General features: G+C 35.9%; 4 protein-coding genes across 4 annotated transcripts; all 4 read left to right on the top strand.

Annotated features, from left to right (window-relative positions):
- The first annotated feature begins 2,577 nt into the window (after window positions 1–2,577).
- Window positions 2,578–7,786, top strand: si:dkey-283b1.7 (brorin). The gene is made up of 3 exons (XM_056452736.1): window positions 2,578–2,931; window positions 4,108–4,237; window positions 6,752–7,786. Exons 1-3 carry the CDS (start codon window positions 2,578–2,580, stop codon window positions 6,994–6,996), a joined length of 729 nt encoding a protein of 242 aa, XP_056308711.1. The 3' UTR covers window positions 6,997–7,786.
- A 5,509-nt stretch (window positions 7,787–13,295) lies between these two features.
- Window positions 13,296–17,080, top strand: rpl23 (ribosomal protein L23). Its single transcript, XM_056453747.1, has 5 exons — window positions 13,296–13,403; window positions 14,373–14,456; window positions 15,494–15,622; window positions 16,593–16,706; window positions 16,953–17,080. Exons 1-5 carry the CDS (start codon window positions 13,391–13,393, stop codon window positions 17,033–17,035), a joined length of 423 nt encoding a protein of 140 aa, XP_056309722.1. The 5' UTR covers window positions 13,296–13,390; the 3' UTR covers window positions 17,036–17,080.
- Window positions 17,081–18,526: 1,446 nt separating this feature from the next.
- ccdc103 (coiled-coil domain containing 103) lies at window positions 18,527–19,595 on the top strand. The gene is made up of 3 exons (XM_056453746.1): window positions 18,527–18,677; window positions 18,809–18,938; window positions 19,045–19,595. Exons 1-3 carry the CDS (start codon window positions 18,535–18,537, stop codon window positions 19,513–19,515), a joined length of 744 nt encoding a protein of 247 aa, XP_056309721.1. The 5' UTR covers window positions 18,527–18,534; the 3' UTR covers window positions 19,516–19,595.
- Window positions 19,516–20,899, top strand: LOC130221323 (Ig-like V-type domain-containing protein FAM187A). Its single transcript, XM_056453745.1, has one exon. It carries the CDS (start codon window positions 19,591–19,593, stop codon window positions 20,830–20,832), a length of 1,242 nt encoding a protein of 413 aa, XP_056309720.1. The 5' UTR covers window positions 19,516–19,590; the 3' UTR covers window positions 20,833–20,899.
- The last annotated feature ends 1,722 nt before the right edge of the window (window positions 20,900–22,621 follow it).

Genomic DNA, 22,621 nt, shown 5'->3' with positions numbered 1-22,621 from the left:
TAATTTAAACCGTATGTGATTTAAAACCACGACAGTGAAAACACTTCGGTTGATGCAACTGTGTGAGGTACCAGTGAAATCACCTGCTGGAACAAAACATGTAGGATGACTATCTTTAAAAAAATGTCTCCAGATTATTATGTAACATGTAATCTAGCTAAATTAAATGACCAAACACTTAAACCAGTATTCTGAGAATAATGTAAACTGTGAACTAACTTGAGTTATTTCGCCTTTATGTAGCCTATATATGTAAATCTAAGTAGCATAGCCTATTTGTATTAAAAAACTATTATAACTTCACCTTAGTTTATATCAAAGCTGACAGTGAGAATTTACCAGAATGTACAGGTTGCTCAATCTATATGGAAAGCACACCAAAATATAAAAATAAATATAGAAATAATTACGTTTTATTAATACACAAACAAAACAAAAATAAATAAATAATTGCAAATCAGTAATAAAAGTCAATAGAAAAACAGCATTAATATAATTCTTGATCATGAAATTAACCTCTTTGGTCTGATTTATTTCAATCATTTTTAACAACACATTCAATTATTGATATTGTCTGATTATCTCAATTGTCATATGATATGTCAGATGAAGTCAAAATTATTAGCCCCCCTGAATTATAAGCCCCGCTGTTTTTCCCCCCATAATCTGAATTTCTAAACATAATAGTTTTAATAACTCATCTATAATAACTGATTTATTTTATCTTTGCCATGATGACAGTAAGTAATATTTGCCTAGATATTTTTCAAGACACTTCTATACAGCTTAAAGTGACATTTAAAGGCTCAACAAGGTTAATTAGGTTAACTAGGCAGGTTAGGATAATTAGGCAAGTTATTGTATAATGATGGTTTGTTCTGTAGAAATATATATATATATATATATATATATATATATATATATATATATATATATATATATATATATATATATATATATATATATAGCTTAAAGGGGCTAATAATTTGGACCCTAAAATGATTTTTAAAAATTAAAAACTGCTTTTATTCTAGCTGAAATAAAACAAATATGACTTTCTCCAGAAGAAAAAAAAATTATCAGACATACTGTGAACATTTAATTGCTCTGTTAAACATCATTTGGGAAATATAAAAAAAAAAGAAAAAATTCAACAGGGGGCTAATAATCCTGACTTCAACTGTATACATTATATTACTTAATAATATATGACTTATTTTAATATTTTATTATTATTTCCTTTTAATCTCACAAATCTTACCAAAAAAAGATCCCAAATAAACTGTATTTGTCTTAAGTGGTTCTAAGTCTCTTGAGCCAAGAATGAAAGGCACATTTAAGAGTTTATGGTGAGTTGCTTTAGTAAAATCACAAAAAAGTATCCAACTGGCTGGAACAATCACATCTGACACAGTGCTAATAAAAGTGTTCTTAAAGCATTGTAGTTAGTTATTAGAATGGGAAATCCGCATTTAGTTTTACTCTAGCAGCTAAACATGAAGTGTTTGTAAGATAGCTCCTCAAATAAACAAAAACATATTGCACATATTTAGTGCTCACAACAATCAATGATCACACATGTCTACATTTTCTTGTTCAAGTCTTTGACAGTTATCTTAAATGCTTTAAAGAGAAAGCATGCCGTTTTGTCAGTCACAAAGATTGACTAGATGATTGGGACACTTTTAACTGTGCTGGATTACAGTTTACATTTGACCACCAGATGGCGGAAGAGGAGTGTCAGTAAAATAGAAGGCTAGTAATTAGGAGTAATATCTAATGATAAGTAGGCTAGTGTCTATTTTAAAAAGTGCTAGTAATCAACCAATACTTTCAATCACTAAATAAATACCAGTAGCTAACAAATAAGAGCTATTTAATGGAAAAGATATTAGTAGCTAAGAAATTTTAAAACATTTGACTGAGATGAGCTCCCAAAAGACGGCGGGGCTTTTCTGTCAAAACCACAGTCATCATTGGTCAAAATTTTACAGTCTATGGTCAAAACATGAGAAGCCCAGCGTGACGACTCAGTTTTGTGGTAAGATGCAATGCATTCAGTTAGCAAAAAGTTAGATAACTATTGCTTTTCAACAACAAAAAAAAAAAAATAATAATAATAAAACTGTGATACAGCTGCCAAATTTGTAATTAAATGTTGAATGAATTAGTTATGTGATATATTATACGGACTAAGCTTTTTTTACTAAATAAGAGGCAATAAACTTTTTGCCGTTTCCCCCCATATTATGCACAAAATCTTATTCGTATTTTAAAGATAAAAATTAGTTTAATATAGTTGAACTAAAACATTTTTTCTTTAGTTATCATTATCATTATTAAGACATAATTTGAATAATTTCGCCCACTCTCCGAATTAACTGGAAGAAAATGTAAGGCTATATTTCACTTTGAAGTCAAACCCACTGCGCTGTTTGTACAGTAGCCTACTACTGACAGGGGCATCGAGAGGTGGGTCAGTTTTTTCTTGTCTTGTCATTGGGCAAATGTTCATGCGCTGCCCCGCGCGCACCATAACAAACCAGAGCCCAACATATAAACAAACTGTCAGTAAAGATGCTTTCGCTCGTCATTTGCGTCCTGTTTGCACTTCAGCGCTTTGTTCTCCAAAGTGCATCAGAGTACTCGTCCAAATCCGAGCTGGATTACGAATTCGGTGACTATCGAGGCAAGTTCTGCATGGACGATCAAGGATTTGTTTATGGCATCGGGCAGGTTTATTACCCGGGCTCCACAGCTTGTCCCTGCACCTGCACAGAGGACGGTCCCGTGTGTGTCAGACCCAAGTGCCCGCGAATACACCCGAGATGCACGCGCATCAAATATAAGTCATGCTGTCCCGTGTGTGAAGCGGTCAGTAAAGTTTGCTTGTTCCGGGGCAAAACTTACAGAGTGCTGGAGGAATTTCGGGTGAGCATGACCTTTTTTAGGTCTTCTTTTCTTTTTCGTTCTTATTAATTAATTTAGGCCTGTTTATTTAGTACTTATTTAGCCGCATTCCTGCAGTCTACCTGAATGTATGTTGATTGAAGACACCTGCTGTAATAAACATAACACGACGTCACAGTTTTCACAAAATCATCTTTTTGCTCTTCATTTTTTATTTTAATATTTTTTTACGTTTGTTTTGGTGTTTATTAATTAATTAATTAACTGATTAATTTACTTATTGGACGTATACATGTAGGCTACCTTTTTTTTATTTCAATAACAAACATATCGAACCTACACAAAAAAGACAATGATGTAACAATGATAATAACTTAACAGATCAAGTTAAATAATATTAAAACACATATAAAACAGTAAAAATAAATAAATAAACATACATAAATAACACAAATACAGCTAAAGCAGGGGTGTCCAAACTCAATACTGGAGGTCCAGTGTTCTGGAGAGTTTAGCTCCAACCCTAATCAAACACACCTAAAGCAGCTATTCAAGTTCTTACGAGATATACTTGAAACTTCCTGGCAGGTGTGTTGAAACAAGTTGGAGCTAATCTCAGCAAGACATTGGCCCTCCAGGACTGAGTTTGGACACCCCTGAGCTAGAGGAAAGGACTTATGTGTGTAACCTATCTGTATGTAGGCTAATTAGTGTAAACATGCCATCATCATTTTCACAAAATCATGTTTTTGTAGGCTAGTTACCCTTTTTGCAGTTTTATAGACAATAACTTTATTATCATCATAAACATTTTACGTTTGAAACATGTTTTAAAAGGTAAACACTCAAGTGTCATTGTGTAAACAAACTGCCAAAATGAATTTAAAAATGTTAATTTTAAAATTGTTGTCATGTAAAACCCTGAAGCACAGGAACATAAATAAAAATAGCTTGAATCTGACGAATTTGTGTGTTCTTTATATTTATACTTTTACAAATCACAGCTTCTTGAATAAAAAAAAAAAAAAAAAAACTAGACAACTAAAAAAAGTTTATATTTTAAAAATGTCCTGCCATTATCTGAGAAAATTCATGTTTTTTCCTGTTCTGGCAATTAATAATAATAATAATAATAATAATAATAATGCATTTGCATTGCATTTTGAAGTAATTAAAAGTGGTTCTTGTTTACAACAGTTGTCACCCTGTGAGCGCTGCCGGTGTGAAGTTAACAAAGAAGTTTACTGCACCATATCCGGCTGTCCGGCTTTGCACTGTGTAAATCCTGTATACGAACCCAACCATTGCTGTCCGGTGTGCAAAAGTGGTAAGAGTTTACACATGCAACATCACATGTGCTTTAACAATTTAGCCTTTTTTTCTAAACATCATCACATGCACCTTTTAAACTGTTGTGCAACTATTGAGGATCAATGGGAAAGTTAGATCGGTCATGTCTTGTCCATTGATTGATTTGTGCTCGATTACAGCATACTTCTGGGTGATGTCATGGAAAAAGAGTGATGCAACGGAACTGTTCGATAGATTGCTTACTACCATGTGGGGTATAAATAGGAACTAGATCATAGCGTGCTGGGATGGCACAGGCACTATGGGGCATTGGGCCATCCCTGACAACAGAAGGCAAGAGCTGGACAGATTGTGTGTGATAAGTTTGTTCATGTAGAAATAAGAAAGTAATGTGTGGAGATTTTAACACACGCATATATTGAGTATGTTATGCATTTGTGCATGTTCATTTTGACAAATTTGCACATTTTGGTTGAACTAACTAGTCACTGTCTAGTTAAAAAGCCATTGAACGTTTAGATTTATCTTAGTTCTGGGTTATGGTTAGGTTTAGGCTACCTAAGCTTTTTAGTCAACTTAATATGATAAGATCCACATCAGGGATAAATCTAAGAGATATACTGTAGTTAAATCAAACATTTCCACACACATAATATACTTCATATGAAAGTATAAGTTGACCTGTAAATATAAGTGATGTGAAGGTTTGCCACACAGACACAATTTTAACTGTTCTTCATCTTAAAAGCTCCTCTCATAAAGAAACAGAACTTGGGCTTCAGTAAAATAGCAGGGTTATACTACCTATATAACACATATACCTGTATGAGTTAAAACAGTATTAATAAATATTAAAAAGTTGTATTAATTTTAATGCATTTGCAAACAATGAACAATGCATTTATTACAGTATTTTTGTGAACTGTGCAGTAACTGATGTTAAATTGCACGATTTAGAATTATAATAATACATTAGTAAATGTTGAACTATATGATTAAAAATGCTGAACAAGTATTGTCCATTATAAGTTCTTAAATACATTACCTAACAATAACTAATGAAACCTTATTGTGAAGTGTGACCAAATTATATTTAAAAATTTTACCCAGCTGTTGGTTTGGTTAGTATTTTATGCAAATTTGGGTCAAAACAACACTTTTTTTGTGAATAAAAATTAGCATTTTTAGACAATGCAATATACTTGATTCTTTCAAGAAGGAATATTTATTTGTGTAAATTACAGAGGTTTGTCATTTTTACAGATTTTTCAGTCTTTGTAATGAAATCTTTATATATAAAGTAATAAAATTTAAAAATAATACAAAATTGTTCATGTAATTGATGAAAATTTCAAATGGTCTCACCACAATCAGCTAGGAATTACATGAATCACATAAAAAATCTTACCTAAATTTAATTACATCTTAATTAAAAAGAAATGTAACTTTAGTTTTATCTTGAGGTTTAGTTTTATATGGGTTGTGGTTAGACTACTTAAACCTTTTTAGTCAAGTTAATCATAAAATCCACATCACAGACAAATATAGGAGGTATAGTTAAATCAAACATTTCCACACACATAATATACTTCATATGAAAGTATAAGTTGACCTGTAAATATAAGTGATGTGAAGGTTTGCCACACAGGTACAATTTTAACTGTTCTTCATCTTAAAAGCTCCTCTTATAAAGAAACAAGAACTTGGGCTTCAGTAAAATAGCAGGGTTATACTACCTATATAACACATATATGTGGTAAAATGTGTATTAATTAATAAAAAAAAGTTGTAATAATGTAACATTGCAAAATGTTAATTGTGCATAAACTAATGTTAACTAGTATGATTTATCATTTTAATAAGACATTAGTAGATGTTGAACTATGATTAAAATGCTGAACAAGTATTCTTCAATTGTTAATTTCAGGAATATTTATTTGTGCAGTTGCAGATTTGCAAAGTTGCAGATTTTTTCATTTTTACCGCTACTAAGGTTTTCAGTGTTTGTAATGGTATTTTTATTCAGGAATTAAAGAAGTAGAGGATTTAAATGGAGTCAAGAAATTAATGAAACTCTAAAATGATTGTTTAAAAAAATGTCCATATAATTAATGAAAATTTCAAATTGTCCCATCATAATCAGTTAGAAATTACATGAATCACATAAAAAAAACATCTTGGCTCTTACTTTTACACCATCTTTTAAAACTGAAGTGCTGGAATTTATGTTTGATACTTGTAAACGGTAAAGCCTCGCATACTTTGATTTGATTGATTTTGATGAACACTAAAAAATATAAACAAAAAATTTACTAACACTCATGTCAAACCAAACTTGCCTGACTTTATTTCTTCTGGAAAAAACTAAACAAAACAAAAAATCTGATAAATTAATGTAGAGATGTACATAATAATATGCAGACAGCTTTGTTGGTCGTTTATGCTGTCATTTTTGGTTGAACTGCCACTTTAAGAGAAGGAACATTTGCATCCTGAAATTGAGCTCTGTGCTCCTGTCTCCTTTTGAAAGGGCCAAACTGCTTTGCTGGAAATCGCGTGATCTCCGCAGGAGAGCGTGTGGAGATTGATGAGCAGACGGTGTGTTTCTGCACCTACCGGGATGGAACGTGGCAGACGCACCCTCACGCTACCTGCGAGGAGCGAGAAGACAATGAAGCCACTGACTCCGACAACACGTCCAAACAGATGGAGGAGCAGGAGAAGGAGAAGGAGAGAGAGAGAGTGTTCTGGCCCAGGCTAGATGCCATCCCGTGACGGCAAGGGTGCCTGGCACCAGCTCTTCTGACAGGCAGGAGGGGATGCAGGTGTCTGTGCCCAGGGTAAATACAACCTGTGCTGGGACAACCGCCAATGCTGACCTCTTCAGCCAACCTCACCACCGCCTCCCTCCCACCCTGACCCACATCCGCAACCCTCTGAGAGGCAACACATAATAGCACTAGCCCTATGTTACATTACTCTCTATACCATTGCAATCAACATTATTAAACCCCCTTGATCTGCATTGCTGCCATGAAGAAGAATTTATGAAAAAGGTTGAATGAAAATATAAGTTTTGAAATATTTCAATTTAATTATTTCACAATAAGGGACAGCGTACATTAGTGGTCTCAAACTCAATTCCTTAGAGGGCCACAGATCTGCAGATTTTAACTCACACCATCTCCAACTCACACCTGCTTAATAGCCTCTGGTAGTCTTGATTAGTTGGATCAGCTGTGTTTAATTAGGGTTGGAGCAAAGCTGTGCAGAGCTGCGGCCCTCCAGGAATCCAGTATGAGACCTATGTCGTACATTAATCAACATCCCTCAGGAACGTAATTGTACCCAAATTAGCCCAAAGACTAGTTTTCATTGGTAGTCCCTTTTCCAGATGTTGAAGGCCTATAAAAATACAATTCAAACTGTAAACAAAACCCAAATGGACAACAAAAACACCCACAACAACAACAATAGCAAAAACACTAGTGTTTGCAATGTTAAACTACATGTAAACTACAATAAAACGTTTCTAAATATAAATTTGTGCCAATTTAAAAAAGAAACAATCAGATTTCCTCTAAATATTCATATGAAGAAGTGAACTTTTGTTGAAAATCTTTTATTCTTTATAACCTCTAAGTGCTTAAAGAGCCCATATTATGGCTTTTTGAAAATGCCCTTCCATGTAGTGTGTCACACAGCTCTAAGTGAAGTGAAATATCCAGCTAAGGCTTAAATCTGTAAGTGTACAGTGTTTAAAACTATTGATTCATCTATAAAAGAGTCGACTCATAGTGCTTCAAACGAGTCGTCTTGATAACGAGTTATTAGGTGTTTCGCGATGACGCAGCTACGAAACACAAGTAGTTGCACGCGCAAGCCCGGGAGATTTGAAACCTGCGGCTCCGCCCACTAACAGAAAAAAGTCACACACACACACACAGAGACACACACAGACACCGGTAGAATGAAGTCACGCTGTGCAGATGGAGATTATTGACAGTTCACCCAAAGATGAAACCTTAGCATATAGCCTAGCCTTGAGCAGATCGAGAGCCTCTGGAAACTACCTGCTTACAAAGAAGACTTCATCAGTTTGTTAAAGGAAGGATCGGTAAAGACTGTCAGAACAAGGATCAGTGCATCATGAATCAGTTTCTTCCCCCATTTCACCAGTGTAAGTACGTGCGATTAAAATTGTTGCCTCGTTTACTCTAGCTTGCAAATTATGCATTTAGTTGTGTTTTGTTACTTGTAACCGCGTGTGCTGTATCAGGTTAACTCTTTATATTCTCATATCGCGTGTAAAGCTACGTTGAAAACGCGACGCGTGCCGCTTTGTTTATGGATAGTCAGCTATGTGTGTGTGTGTAATGTGTGTGTGTGTGGCTCCTCTGAGGACGGTCGTTTGTGTGAGTGTCTCCTCTTAGGAGGTTGATGTGTGTGTGTGCGTGTCTCTGAATAGGGTAAAGCTCTAGGCAAAGGGTGATCAAAGGGACCCGTTTGTAAAGTGAGGACTTTAGGGGGTGTCGCGGTTGAAATCTTAAAGTTGTAATCGCGGATGTAACTGAGGACGCGGAGGGGGAGGGAGGTGTCGCCGCCGCGCCGTCTCTATTCTGGACGCGCCGGCCCTGTGTGTGCGTGTGTGTAAAAAGAGCAAGTAGACTGCTAGGACATATCCTCACCAGTTCTTGGACTTTTTGCTTGATAAAATAGTTAGTCGTCAGTATTTTCTAGTCCATCGTCTGTATTTACATTCACCCACTGGCAGCCAAAATCCACTATGAAGCGTGTGTACACTGTGACTACTTTTATATTGTTGATAATCTGCTGGGCATTTCACTCTGTCTCGCCCTGAAGCCTGTCAGTGTCGTCGACCAATCGCAGCAGCCTGTCATTGGTCCAATCAGCGCAGATTAGCTTCGCGCTGAGGACGGGTTTGGGTACAAATGAATCGCTGAACGATTCATATGGGAGTCGCTGGGATAACTAGGTAAAAATAAATGCATATTATAAGACCATCAAAGTGTTGTTTGACCTTGCATGCATATTAGACTGTTGTTGGAGACCCTTACAACCTAAATATGACCCTATTTCATATATAATATGGGCTCTTTAAGTCACCTCTTTGTGCTGGACTATTGGTCCATTCCCTGCTTAAAAACATCCAGAGGATTGATAATCTTTGGTTTTCACATTGCCACTGCTTTTTACAAGTCCCATCAAATTTTTTATAAGATTTGAAAGTAGAGACCATCTAGAACATGTATGAGAAAACTTGGTCCAAGAGGGCTGGTGTCCTGCAGAGTTTTGCTCCAACTCTAATCAAACACACCTGAACATGCTAATCACTGTCTTCAAGATCAATAGAAAGCTATAGGTAGGTGTGTTTGATTGGAGTTAGAGCTAAACTCTGCAGGACATCAGCCCTCCAGGACTGAGTTTACTATAAAAACATTCCAGAATGATCAATGAACCAGGCTTTCTGTGGATTTGGATGTGTTTTTAAAATGAATGCTGGAAAGCCCATCGATCATCAAGCTTCAGTCTTTCTCAATATGGCTTGATGCATCAAAGAATCCATAATGTCTTTCACATAAATAAGACCCTCTACTACAGCGAAGTATCCCTTAGCCTTGCAATTTTACTCTAAGACAAATAACTCATCCACCTGTCCAAAAAACTTCAGTTTGGCACATCAACCCATAAAAAAACTCCACAGAACTCCACCGCTCTTTCCAAATGAAATACATTTTAGTTGCCCTTACATTTTAGTTACTGTTGCCCTTTATTTTTCTTTGTCGTCAAGGGGGCTTTTAAGCAAGGTGATCTAGCCTTACAGCAGCACTTGCCTAAAGTTATTATTGTAATTCTTGAAATGTTTTACTTTTTATAAGGTCACCTTGTTAGTCTTATGCAATAAGCATTAACTTTTTTTCCCCTTGGCCTTGATGATGCTGTGCTTTTTCGTCAACATCCTGACAGGTGTTCTGATGAAACTCATTTCAGACATATAAATAAAACTGGCAGCCGTGTCTGTAGAAACTGTTAGTCATAGTCTTGTAGCAATAGACCTTTGGCCAGAAACAGTTGGTCAAACCAACATCAGATACATTTATTTATTTATTTATTTATTTATTTATTTATTTATTTATTTATTTATTTATTTATTTGTGTAACAGCTCAGGCTATCAAGTCTTCTTAAATAATTTCCAAAGGCTTAAATGTATTTTAACATTATTATTTGCCCTACCATACATATGAATATAATTATATGGTGACTTCACTTTAATATACAGTGCATCCGGAAAGTATTCATAGCGCTTCACTTTTTCCACATTTTTTATGCTAAAGCCTTATTGCAAAATATGGATTAAATTCATTCATTTCCTCCAAATCTTACACACAATATGCCATAATGACAATGTGAAAAAAAGATTTTTTTTTAAATTAAAAAAACAGAAAAATCACATGTACACACTGTAAGAATTCACAGCCTTTGCTCATGACTTTGTTGATGCACCTTTGGTAACAATTACAGCCTCATATCTTTTTGAATATGATGCCACAAGCTTGGCACACCTGTCTTTGGAAATTTTTGCCCATTCCACTTTGCAGTACCTCTCAAGCTCTATCAGGTTGGATGGGAAGCGATGGCGTACATCAATAGGAGATGTTCAATAGGATTTAGGTCTGGGCTCTGGCTGGGCCACTCAAGGACATTCAAAAAGTTGTTGTGCTTTGGGTCATTGTCCTGTTGAAAGATGAACCATCGCCCCAGTCTGAGGTCAAGAGCACTCTGAAGCAAGTTTTCATTCAGGATGTCTCTGTATATTGCTGCATTCATCTTTCCCTCTATTCTGACTAGTCTTCCAGTTCCTGCTGCTGAAAAACATCCCAACAGCATGATACTGCCACAACCATGCTTCACTGTAGGGATGGTATTAGCCTGGTGATGAACGGTGCTTGGTTTTCTCCAAACGTAACTCGATCAATTTTAGTCTCATCAGACCAGAGAATTTAGTTTCTTATGGTCTGAGAGTCCTTCAGACACCTTTTGGCAAATTCCAGGTGGGGAGTGGCTTCCGTCTTCATGCTTGGTTTGTGCTTTGACATGCACTGTCAACCCTGGGACTTTATAGACAGGTGTATGCCTTTTCAAATCATGTAGAATGAATTGACCACAGGTGCAACTCCAATTAAGCTGCTGAAACATCTCAAGAATGATCAGTGGAAACAGAATGTACCTGAGCTCAATTTAGAGCTTCACGGCAAAGGCTGTGAATACTTGAGTACATGTTTTTTTTTTCAGGTTTTTTATTTTTAATAAATTTGCAACGATTTAAAAAAAAATCACATTGTCATTATTGGGAATTGTGTGTATAATTTTAGGAGATAAATTAATTTAATCCATTTTGGAATAAGGCTGTAACATAAAAAATGTGAAAAAAGTGAAGCGCTATTAACACTTTCCGGATGCACTGTATGCCACTTAATTGTAGAGAATTCTTTTTTTCTTTCATTCTTTCTTCTATAATTATTTTTTGAAAGAAATGCTTTTATTCTGCATTTTTCTATTGATCAAAGATTCCTAAAAAATGTACTATGGTGTTAATAAATATATGAAATATAATTCTTTTAAACATTGTTAAATAAATAAGAATCAGTTGATTTAATTACTGTATTAAGTCATCTGACCTTTGAATGAATGAAAATTTGCGTACAAAACTGTACTGTATATCATGTTGCCTATACTTAAGACGCAATAATGCAAATGCATATTTAAAAAAATATTTGATTGTTGTGTTATTGGACACATTGTATACTTGTATAAATCATGAATTTTTGCGTGATGTTAAATGATTTATTTTTTTTGTGTCTTTCAGCTTTGTCAGTTAGAAATTACACAAATCATGGGCAATATGATGTGTTCAAATGATTGTTCACCTAAAAATACAAGTTTGCTGCTAGTTTTAGCCCACCATTACATTTGTTGTTTTAGTGATAGTATAATGACCATATAAAATCATTTTTCATTCTCTACTTTAGAATATAACCACAAAATACAGTATAGAGTTAGATTTCTTTTTTTAATGGAATTGTTTAAGACATGTGAAAGATAGAGTTGGATGAAAGAATAGGTGCTTGCAGCATTCAGTGAAACATGGTGAGGACTCTGTTCTAGTTTGGGCAGTAAAGCTCTGAGAAATGCTCAGAAATGCCCATGCTCTGAATGTTTTTGGACTCTCAGTGTGCTTTTATGAATCACCAAGGACTACAGAACCAAAAAAATATATTCTTTGAAGATCTTCTGAAGAAAAAAAAATCCATCACAACTTGGCTGGTCTGAGAGGTCAGTAAATTAACAGCAAATTTTCAGTTTTGGGTGAATGATTCATTTCTTGAATAGTTTCAGTGTATATTCTAGCACATTGTACAATATACATTATATGACATACATTTATAGCAAGTAAAAATAGTTCTCCACAAAGATGTAATTAGTCATATAGACAGTAACTTTAGCATGCAATGAGAAATGGCCATTTTTAAAGGGCTGGTAAACTGAAAATGTATCATTTATGTATTAAAATCAACTCAGGTTTAAGCATTTTTTCCCTTTCTCATTATTGCAACATTATTTTGTTCTGTGAAAACAACTGGAGGCATGTACATTATCCTACAGCTGAATGGCACAAAGATAAGAAACAAACCTGATGATATGATCAATCCTGATTATTAATACACCACTGTATATTAACATATTAATGATTACTGATCAATGTGTATTCCTTTATTTGGACTCAGACGTCAAACTCAGTTCCTGGAGGGCTGCAGCTCTTTACCCCTAATTAAACACACCTGATCAAACTAATTAAGTCATTCAGGCTTGTTTTAAACCTCCAGGTAAGTGTACCGAAGCAGGGTTGGAACCAAACTGTGCAAAGTTGCTTTCCTACAGCAACTAAGTTTGACACCCTTGGATATATCTAGTTTTGTAATATCACCATGAGATACTGAAATGAATCAAATCATACATACGACACACTAGATGGCGATGCTCGAGTAATGAAGCTGACGTGACGCCGGAAGCTGTGAAGTCTGTGGTGCGCGCACGCTTATATCCCATCATTCCTTTCTGTCTCTTCCTCTTTCCCTTTCAGCGACTATGTCTAAGAGAGGTAAGAAACACACATGAAAATCCTCAATCATCCTTAAAATGAGCCGCATTAAAGCCCCATAAAGCAAAGCACACGTTTATGTGATCATAGAGGATGTGTATTTCACACATATTGATGTCAATTCTGAAATTTGACTTTGATTAAAACAAAAATGCACACTTTCCGCTAGCAAGAGGAGCCATGTTTGCTAAGTACGCAGAGTGAAGCTCGTGGAGCCAGTTATGGTTCGTTGTAACGTTTTGTACTGTTCGAAAGCAAGCACTGGAGTAGTTTTATGCTAGCAGCCATTTAAAAGAAGTAAAGAGTAAAATGTGAGAAGTGAGCTTACAACACGCAGTGAAACCGGTAGACGTTCGTCTGAACGACGGAAAGTGTAGTCGCACGTTTGTATGCCAGGCTAAGGTGTAAACTTGACTCTAATAAACTAGTGCAGAACGGGCTCCCACACCTGAAGTTATCTGAAATGTAATTATTTTAAATAATGTGTGTTGTGCTGAGTGGAGTCAGGCAGAAAACGTCCGCTAACTTACAACTATCGACAAGTACACACTTAAAGGTGTAAGTTGAAGAAACCATTCCGTGCAACAGACATAATTTTGCACCAGTTTAAACCCTTTATCGTTTGACTTAAGTTGACTCTAAAGTCCAGGCAGAATAACGTATTTTGTTCGGTTTATTGTGCTTTTTGTCCAACTAAAGTTTCTGGTGTTGACATTTTCAGTGTTTTAATTTTTTTATATCCAGTGTTCTATATAGTTTCTCTTCTCTATAATGATATTTATAAGTGAATGAGTAGATTGTTGCTTTACTAGTTTGTTTTATATATGCTAAGTGTTTGATAGATTTGCAGAGTCAATAAATGAATGGCACACTGGCTAAATGACCTTGCCAAATATAAAATTAAATCGGACTTGTGTATTTTGGTGGTTTTCCTGTATATGTTAATTTCTTATTTTTGGTCCTTTTTAGGACGTGGTGGGTCATCGGGAGCCAAGTTCCGCATCTCACTGGGTCTCCCAGTGGGAGCGGTCATCAACTGCGCTGACAACACGGGTAAGAAACTTGCCTTCATTGAAGGGACCCAATCAAATGACTGACACTTTCACATTCCATATTTCCAGGTTTTGTTCGGTTTAATTTTGAACTCCATTTTAATGGTTTAAATCTCTTTGAAACCAAGGCATGAACATTTCATGACTTTAATTTGGAGAATTCACACCACAATGGAGGTTGTTGAACAAAACATGGACCGTGACCAGGTTACAGTATGTAATTTTTCAGGTATTTCATGATTAGAAAAGCACCTAATTCAAAACATTCTCGCAGACACCAACGCATTGTTGAACCCAGATTGTCAGCTGGTGCCGAGTGATTTGGTTTAAGTTCTTAATTTGTAGGAACCCAAGAAAGTATTATTTTTCCTTAATTGAGAACTACGTTATGCAATGGTAATGTTACTTTGAGTATTATTATATTTATCTAAATTTAAACTTTAATAATGGTTTAAATGCTTTTCTTTGTGTATAGTCTCATAAAATGGTAGTGCTGTTAAAGCAGCAGTGCTGAAGAGGTTCATGTCCTCAGTGTGATAACACTTAAAATACGTCAAGACCCTGTGCGCTATTGTAAACAGTCATGCAGGCTTCATGTGTGGGTTTTTTTGCTTCAAATTATTATAGTATTATTCACAAGCCACTAGTCCATCTTGTGATTTGAAGCGGTTATCTACATTAGATTACGGAAAATTTCATGACTTAAGTTTTTTGGCTATTTCCTATTTATGATTAGGTTTTGCAATTCAAAAAGTAATTGCTTCAGCCTGTAAATTATTTGAGAATGAGCTTTTTGTCCTTCTTAAAAGCACTTGCTTCGTCTGCTTGGTGGCTGGGTGAGTTGTCGTGGAAGGAAAAAGTGAACCCCATTGCTCTTGGGTGAGATGGCAGCCTCCACATGCTGTTCAATCTCAATCCGTGATGGAACAAATCTTTGCGTTTTATGTTGAATCAGCTGAGGGTCAGTGGACCTGTGTACCGATTACTAGTTAATTTATTCAACTCCCCTTGTCTCTGCCTTTTTTTCCTCTCACTTAGGTGCCAAAAACCTGTACATAATTTCCGTCAAAGGCATCAAGGGTCGTCTGAACAGGCTGCCTTCCGCCGGTGTGGGCGACATGGTTATGGCCACAGTGAAGAAAGGCAAGCCAGAGCTCAGGAAAAAGGGTGAGTGCTTTTACAACTGGCTTCTATTTTGAATGGAAATTTAAAAGGCTAGCTCAAGGCAGACATACACCTCATGAGTAGTGTTTTGCACACCGGACATGACCTGTTCAGTTCAAGATAGCAGTCCAAAAATTAATAAACGGGTAAAGGTTTAATTGAGGGGAAATCTTTGTTGCATTTTACAGTGTGTAACTGGAGTATGTACCTAAGAATATACAAGGTAATGGGAGGTAAGGTTAGATTCATGGGTAGGTTTAGGGATAATACCTAGGGATCACCCAGTTTATATGACTAAGCTAAATCCATAGCATATGCTGTGCTCAGCATAATAGAGGGACACCCCAATTTGAAAATTTAATATTTTCATGCAGATCTCAGTGGATGAGGCTAATATATTGTGATGCATTTTAAACAAAGGCTTTAAACTGTTATATCAATTAAAGTAAGAGCTTGGTCACCCAACATCTTTAGAAATATACAGAATGCATCTAAACTTATTGCAAAGTACAATCTGAATGACATTTTTTTTTACTTGTTCTGTATTTAATTTCCCCAACATATTAATTTGATACCTTCACCCCCTCCCCATTAGTTATATACTTGGCTTTGGTACTTAACTAATGTATATGCACAAATATATTGTAAAAAAAAAAAAGAGGGATCTGTATGGGATGTACTCATTTGAGCATATGAAACTATACTATAAAAGTGCACCCACTATGTCTTTTTGTATGAAGCAGACATAATTAACCCCAAAAAGACAAATGTTTTGTTACTTGCAGAGTTCTCCAGTTTATGAAGTTTTCTGTATTTAATTTAATATACTGTATTTTTGAATGTTGTTCCTAGTTGTACTGATAGAAATTGTATCTGGTTGCATTTATCTATTTCGTATTTCTGATGAAATCAGGTAGTGATGATGAATGTTTGAGTGTGCGTATATAAGCTTACTGTACAACTCTTATTCTAGTGCATCCTGCGGTGGTCATACGACAGCGGAAGTCGTATCGGCGAAAAGATGGTGTGTTTCTATACTTTGAAGACAATGCAGGGGTCATAGTGAATAACAAAGGAGAAATGAAAGGTGAGTTATGAATGTCAGATCTTGGTCTGTGTCCTTCGTAAAAGCACTTGCTTGGTCTGCTCAGTGGCTGGGTGAGTTGTCGTGGAAGGATAAAGTGAACCCCATTGCTCTTGGGTGAGATGGCAGTCTCCACATGCTGTTCAATCTCAATCCGTGATGGAACAAACTATTTCTGTTTTGACACCTGACAATTTTGTACAAGTTCCACAATTTACTTGATGCTAAATCATTTGTTTTGTCTTGTAGGCTCTGCCATCACAGGACCTGTAGCCAAGGAATGCGCAGACCTGTGGCCCAGGATTGCTTCCAATGCTGGCAGCATTGCCTGAGCACACATTTGGCTTGTCGTTTTCAATAAAGTACTCAAAAGTGTACATGCGTGTTTGTTTGTTGATTGCAGAAACTTGTTTTGCTCTATTCAGATTTCTGCTGGGTATACAAGTGTAAAATCTAGTAAAAAAAGTATTGTTGCAGGTTTAAATGTATTTGAAAGTGAATTTTTTTTTGTACATGCAACACTACCACTAATACTTGTAGAAATGCTTGTTCAAACTATGCTTTTAAAAAATAATAGTTCCATAGACCAACAATAAATGTCATTTTAATAGTCTAAATTTTACATGAAGAACCCTGCTATAAACTGGAAACTGCTTTAAGCATTTCGTCAATTAAGGTTTTGCACAAGTTGAATTCTTTGGCTTCAATGCCTGTCTGAAGGGAGATGTTGTATTAAGTTTTTCATCTTTGTAAATAATGCTAGATTTGTTCAGTTAAATTAACCCTCTTAACACTTACAAGTGACATCATGGTAATAACTTGATTTCTTTTAGCATTAATATTTCATGTAGACTCCCTGATTGAAAACATTGAATTTAATTTTGGCAAAAAATTATGTACAGTGCTCCGCATAGCAGTACATCCCTCACAAATCTCTTGTAAATTCATATCTTTAATAGGAAGCTATACAATATTTTTGTGCATATACATTTAATTAGTCAGTACTGAAGCCAAATCTGGGGCTTATCTAACTAAATAACTTATGATAACAGTCCAGAAAGTAGTACACCCAAATTTGTTAGAAAAAGTTAAATACAATTTAAAAAAAAAAAAAGAGGAAAATGCAAGAGAAGCAAAAAAAAAAAAAATATATATATATATATATATATATATATATATATATTTGCTTGAATTTAATTGTATTCTCTTTCAATTTCATGTGTTTGGTGAATAGAATATGATTTTAACAAATCTGTTGATTAAATGCACCAAAACACATTGCCTATAATTCACTGAGAAAATGGGCTGTACTCTATGCTAAGCACTGTATATGCCAAGGGATGATTTTTCTCAATAAAATTAAGCATGTATTTAGGTTACGCCTGTTAAATGCATAAGGAGGATAACGAGACTATAGAGAGAAAGAAGTACAGCACTGAATTGCAGTAGTTTACGGAGTTCATAATTGTGGCTAGGAAATAACGCACTTGTACAATTTGTTGGTAAATCGGGTACATTTAAAAATGACTGCAGCTAGGTGTTTTTTTGTTTGTTTGCCTATACACCATGTACAATTGTTTTTTTTTTTTTTTAAATAGATGAGTTTATCAGTTCTATATTTTTACACAAACATGTAAATACAACTTGGTGCGTGTTGTCATGGAGACCAGTTTGTTGTGTGAAAGCGTGAGCTAGAACGTTAGCATTAACGTTACTGTTCAGCTAAACGAAGACTGTGGCGACTTACTGAATTTCGAGGTAAAAGTTTTCATTCAACTTCAAGAAGTAAATCGGGTGGCACTTTGATCATATTTGTCGAGAAACAGCAGGAATGGAGAACTCTGATGTGATAAATTTCAGTTGTCTCGAAAAAGAGCTACACTCGGCGCTGCAAGCGGACAGAAAATACCAGAGGGAAAATGATGCCAAGTTTCGTGCTTTGAACCAAAAGGTCGCCAGCTACGAAGAATTCAGGTGTGTTAAGGAAATGTTTTTTATGTAACTTACTGTTATATATTCAACGATTCGAATGTCTGTTTCTCCCGTGTAGCCTAACGGTACATAGTTATAAAATATTTTTTAAATATTTAATATAATTATTTCAGAGACATTGTTCTCGCATCTCACTTGAAACCACTTGATCGAAACGACATCTCTGGTGCACCCCGAAAGCAACCATGGAATCCAGTTGCTTGTAGGACAAAGTATGAATGCGCTTCATATGAGCAGGTCCAGGTGAGACATTTTATAAAGCAAATGACCTTGATGTTTTCATATGAATCAAACGAACCAGCTGATAGCGCTTACTTGATAACTAACTTCATTCTGTGTTTACTTCAAGACACAATTATCTGAGGTCCAGCCAAGAAGTGCATCAGAGTTCATCCGTGACTGGCGCAGGTTTGCAGGATGCTCATTTGAAAAGTACAGTCTCCTTGTAAGTCTCGGAGGAGAGGCTCTTCAAAAAATCTTCAGCACTGAGATTGGCCTCGGTCTTCTAGGAGAGTTCCTTCTGATTCTGTGTCAGTGTCTAAAGTCAGGGGATGAGGAAAGAGTGACTGGAGTGCTGGACGGCTTGTCCAAAACAGGCCGCTTTTGCATTAACCTGTCTCTTCTCAGTCAGGCAGAACTAAAAGCCTGTGAGGAGCTATTCAACAAGCTAAACGTTGCAGCAGGTGAATGTTATCCATCTAATGATGATATTTTAAACACTTCAGTTGTTTGTGAGGCAGGTCTGACACATATGGAGGATAACGAGACTGACATTACAACAAAACTTAAAGAATTAGCAGGAAAATACTGCACTAAATAATAGTTTATACAAAAAAATCCATTGGTTTCTTAAGTATCATATATTTTTTGTGTGTTGTTAGTTTTCAGGCAAAATATGTTAAAAGTGCAAGTCCTTTGTTTTTGGTCCATCTGCCCATTGTTACTTTCAGCCTATGAGGCTCCTCAGGACATAGAGGACATCTTTGCCAGGAAGGCCTGTCCTGCATTTCTTGTCTTTGACACTGTGGCCTTCCTTTCTGACATGACCGTCAATCTTCCTTGTCGTTGCAAACCAGAGGAGACCCATTCAGTGGTGTGGTACTATCAAAAACACATTGGCTCCAGGAACACTAAAGTCCTCACAGACTATGAAGGCACTGCATTATTGGAATCATCCAAAGTTGGCAGAGGGTCAGATCTGCGTAGTCGTTTTTCCATCCGCTTGTTTAGCCTTCTCATCTTCAGGGTCCAGAAAGCCGACTCGGGCCACTATATCTGTGGCACGGCCTCTGGTGAGTTCTTCTACGGCTACGATGTTGACGTCCAGGTGGTCCGGCACGTTTTATTTCCCTGGAACCTCAATCGGAGAACTCAAGCAGAAGATGCAGAGATGTTTCAGGTGTTCACGCGGCACCAGTCATGGTCTAAATGTGACCGCTGTGACATCCAGGGTGAGCAGACCCGTGTGGGACTTTGTTTTGTCAAAAGCATCTACCTTCAGGTACGTTATCAGAGTGATTCAGAGACAGAGGCTCCCTGCGGTTCCTCAGCCGTTCCTTTACGATTTGGACTTTCAGGCAGCAGCTACGGAGCGGAGCTTGAGGTGAGGAACTGTAACGCTACCTGTCCTCCAAAACCTAAAGTATCTCCAGAAAGACAAGCTCTGATGAAGTTCCTTGAGATTGATGATCAAGCTCATTCAGGGGTTTCCATCCACTTCTACAACCACCCCACAGACTCTGATCTGGTTCTGACTTGTCCTGGTGCCAAACCGCAGTATGCAGTGGCCTGGGATAAAGGCTCAAAGCCGCTTTATCTATCTCAGTATATGGAGGGACTGAATAGGACGTCTCGCATCTTCATTGACACCGGTCACCATCTACACTTCAGGCCTGTGCAGCTGGAAGATAAAGGCTCCTATTTCTGCTGGATCCAAGGAGAACTGGCAGCAGAGATCAGATTAGGGGTGTATCTGAGATTGGGACGTTTGCGTCAGATCTTCGACCCAGAGTCTGTCTATGCACTACGACTTATTTTCACTTGCTATATTGGCATTACTGCTGTGTTTATCCTCACAGTGTTTGTTAGATTTATTTGGCAGATAAACAAGACAGACACATCTGCAGATATTGACTGAATTTGAATTTGCTGTAGTTGGATTAGTGCTGTCAAACAATTACATGTTTTTTTACATGATATATGTGTGTGTGCTGTATGAATTTATTACATACACTACTGGTCAAAAGTTTGGGGTCAGTTTTTTATAGGTTTTTTTTTTTTTAAAGAAAAGTATTCTGTTCATCAAGGCGGCACTTATTACATGTAAAAAAAAAAAAAAAAGTATTTGTTCTTTAATTTATTAAACATTTATTTATCATTTATTGTATGTAGTTTTAAATGAAATGATTACTCCAGTCATTATTGCTCTTATTACTATTACCATTCATAATAATAAAACAATAATAATTAATCAGAGTGATTGCTGAAATGTGATTGAAGACTGGATTAATGATTAAATTAAATGATAAACTACTTTTAAACCATTATTTTATAGATCGATTTTTATTTTTGATCAAATAAATGCAGCTTTGGTGAGCCGAAGCTTATTTTAAAACATTAAAAAAATCCTACTGACCCCAAATTTTGACCGATAGTGTATATATAAATACGCTTATTATATGTAAACATTTTCTAAAATACGCATTAAAGATACAAAGCAGGCACACATTATGCAAATACAAACTTTTATTACTCATGTTTAATCATTTGGCAGCACTAAGTTAAATACTAATGCACATTTACTGTTGTTGAGTCTAAGGTGAAAATGAATAAATAAAAGAATTAATTTTCAATTAATGATTTTTCAAATGTGTTGGTTCTTGGAGTAAGAATTGTAACAAAATCGCTGTACTTTTTATATAAATGTTTAAAATGAGCTATTGTATTACTTATTTTCATCAGAACATTTACAATGAGGGTTCAAAACTGACACCACAAGTGAGAATTCGGCTTTAACGTAAATAATAATAGGAATATCACTTTAAATCAGTGATTCTCAACATTTTTTGACTCTGTCGCAGTGGTACTTCTATGACTCTGTTTCTGTATAGTTTCCTGTGCTATATAGTATATACAAGAGATGCCCAAAGTAGGGCCCACGGGCCAAAGTTGGCCCATTGTGACCTTTGATTTGGCCCACCATCCCATCTGAGAGGAGAAGTGAGTGTGATGGAGAGGGTTGGAACGAACGCCTTTAACACAGATCGTCGTTTCTAATTTAATGTAACCTTTTTTGTTTGTCTTATTGCTTATTGCTAAATCTAACTGAAATGAAATGTTTCAATTAAATGTTGTAAATGAATCTGATTTTATAAAATTAAAATACTGTCACTCAATGGATAGAGGACTATGCAGAAGACAACGGCAAGCAAATCAAGACAAAAACTAGTGCAATTCTGTTATGAATGAGATTGTTTTGATTTTATTGTAATAAGTTCATTATTAAATGTAAAAAACTGTATTAGTTAATATAAAGCAATTTTTTCTAGTCATTTGTAAACATTAAATAAACTAGGAAATTACCCATGACAACTTTATTTTCCTTTGGCCCACTAGCCTCAATCAAGTATGCTTTTTGGCCCCTCATAAATAAAAGTTTGGGCACCCCTCGTATATACGAAACCGTATGAGACAGGAGTGATGTGTTTGACTTCACAATCCTCATAAAACAGTAAGTGAAAATAGATACTTCTTGCGGTGTTGCTGTTTAACAACAGTTTATTCCTCTTTCCTTCCTTGTTCTTATTTGACTCATTTACTTTCTCGGTTTTCCTTTCTCTCCCCTTTATATATTTTAAAATATGACACTGTGACAATCGATTGAGTCGCTAGAGGGCGTATTTTCACCACGCATATGTATACACTAC

The sequence above is a fragment of the Danio aesculapii genome, chromosome 3 (genome assembly GCF_903798145.1).
Source record: "Danio aesculapii chromosome 3, fDanAes4.1, whole genome shotgun sequence".
Classification (NCBI taxonomy): Eukaryota; Metazoa; Chordata; class Actinopteri; order Cypriniformes; family Danionidae; genus Danio; species Danio aesculapii.
This window is presented reverse-complemented; position numbering and strand designations above follow the sequence as displayed.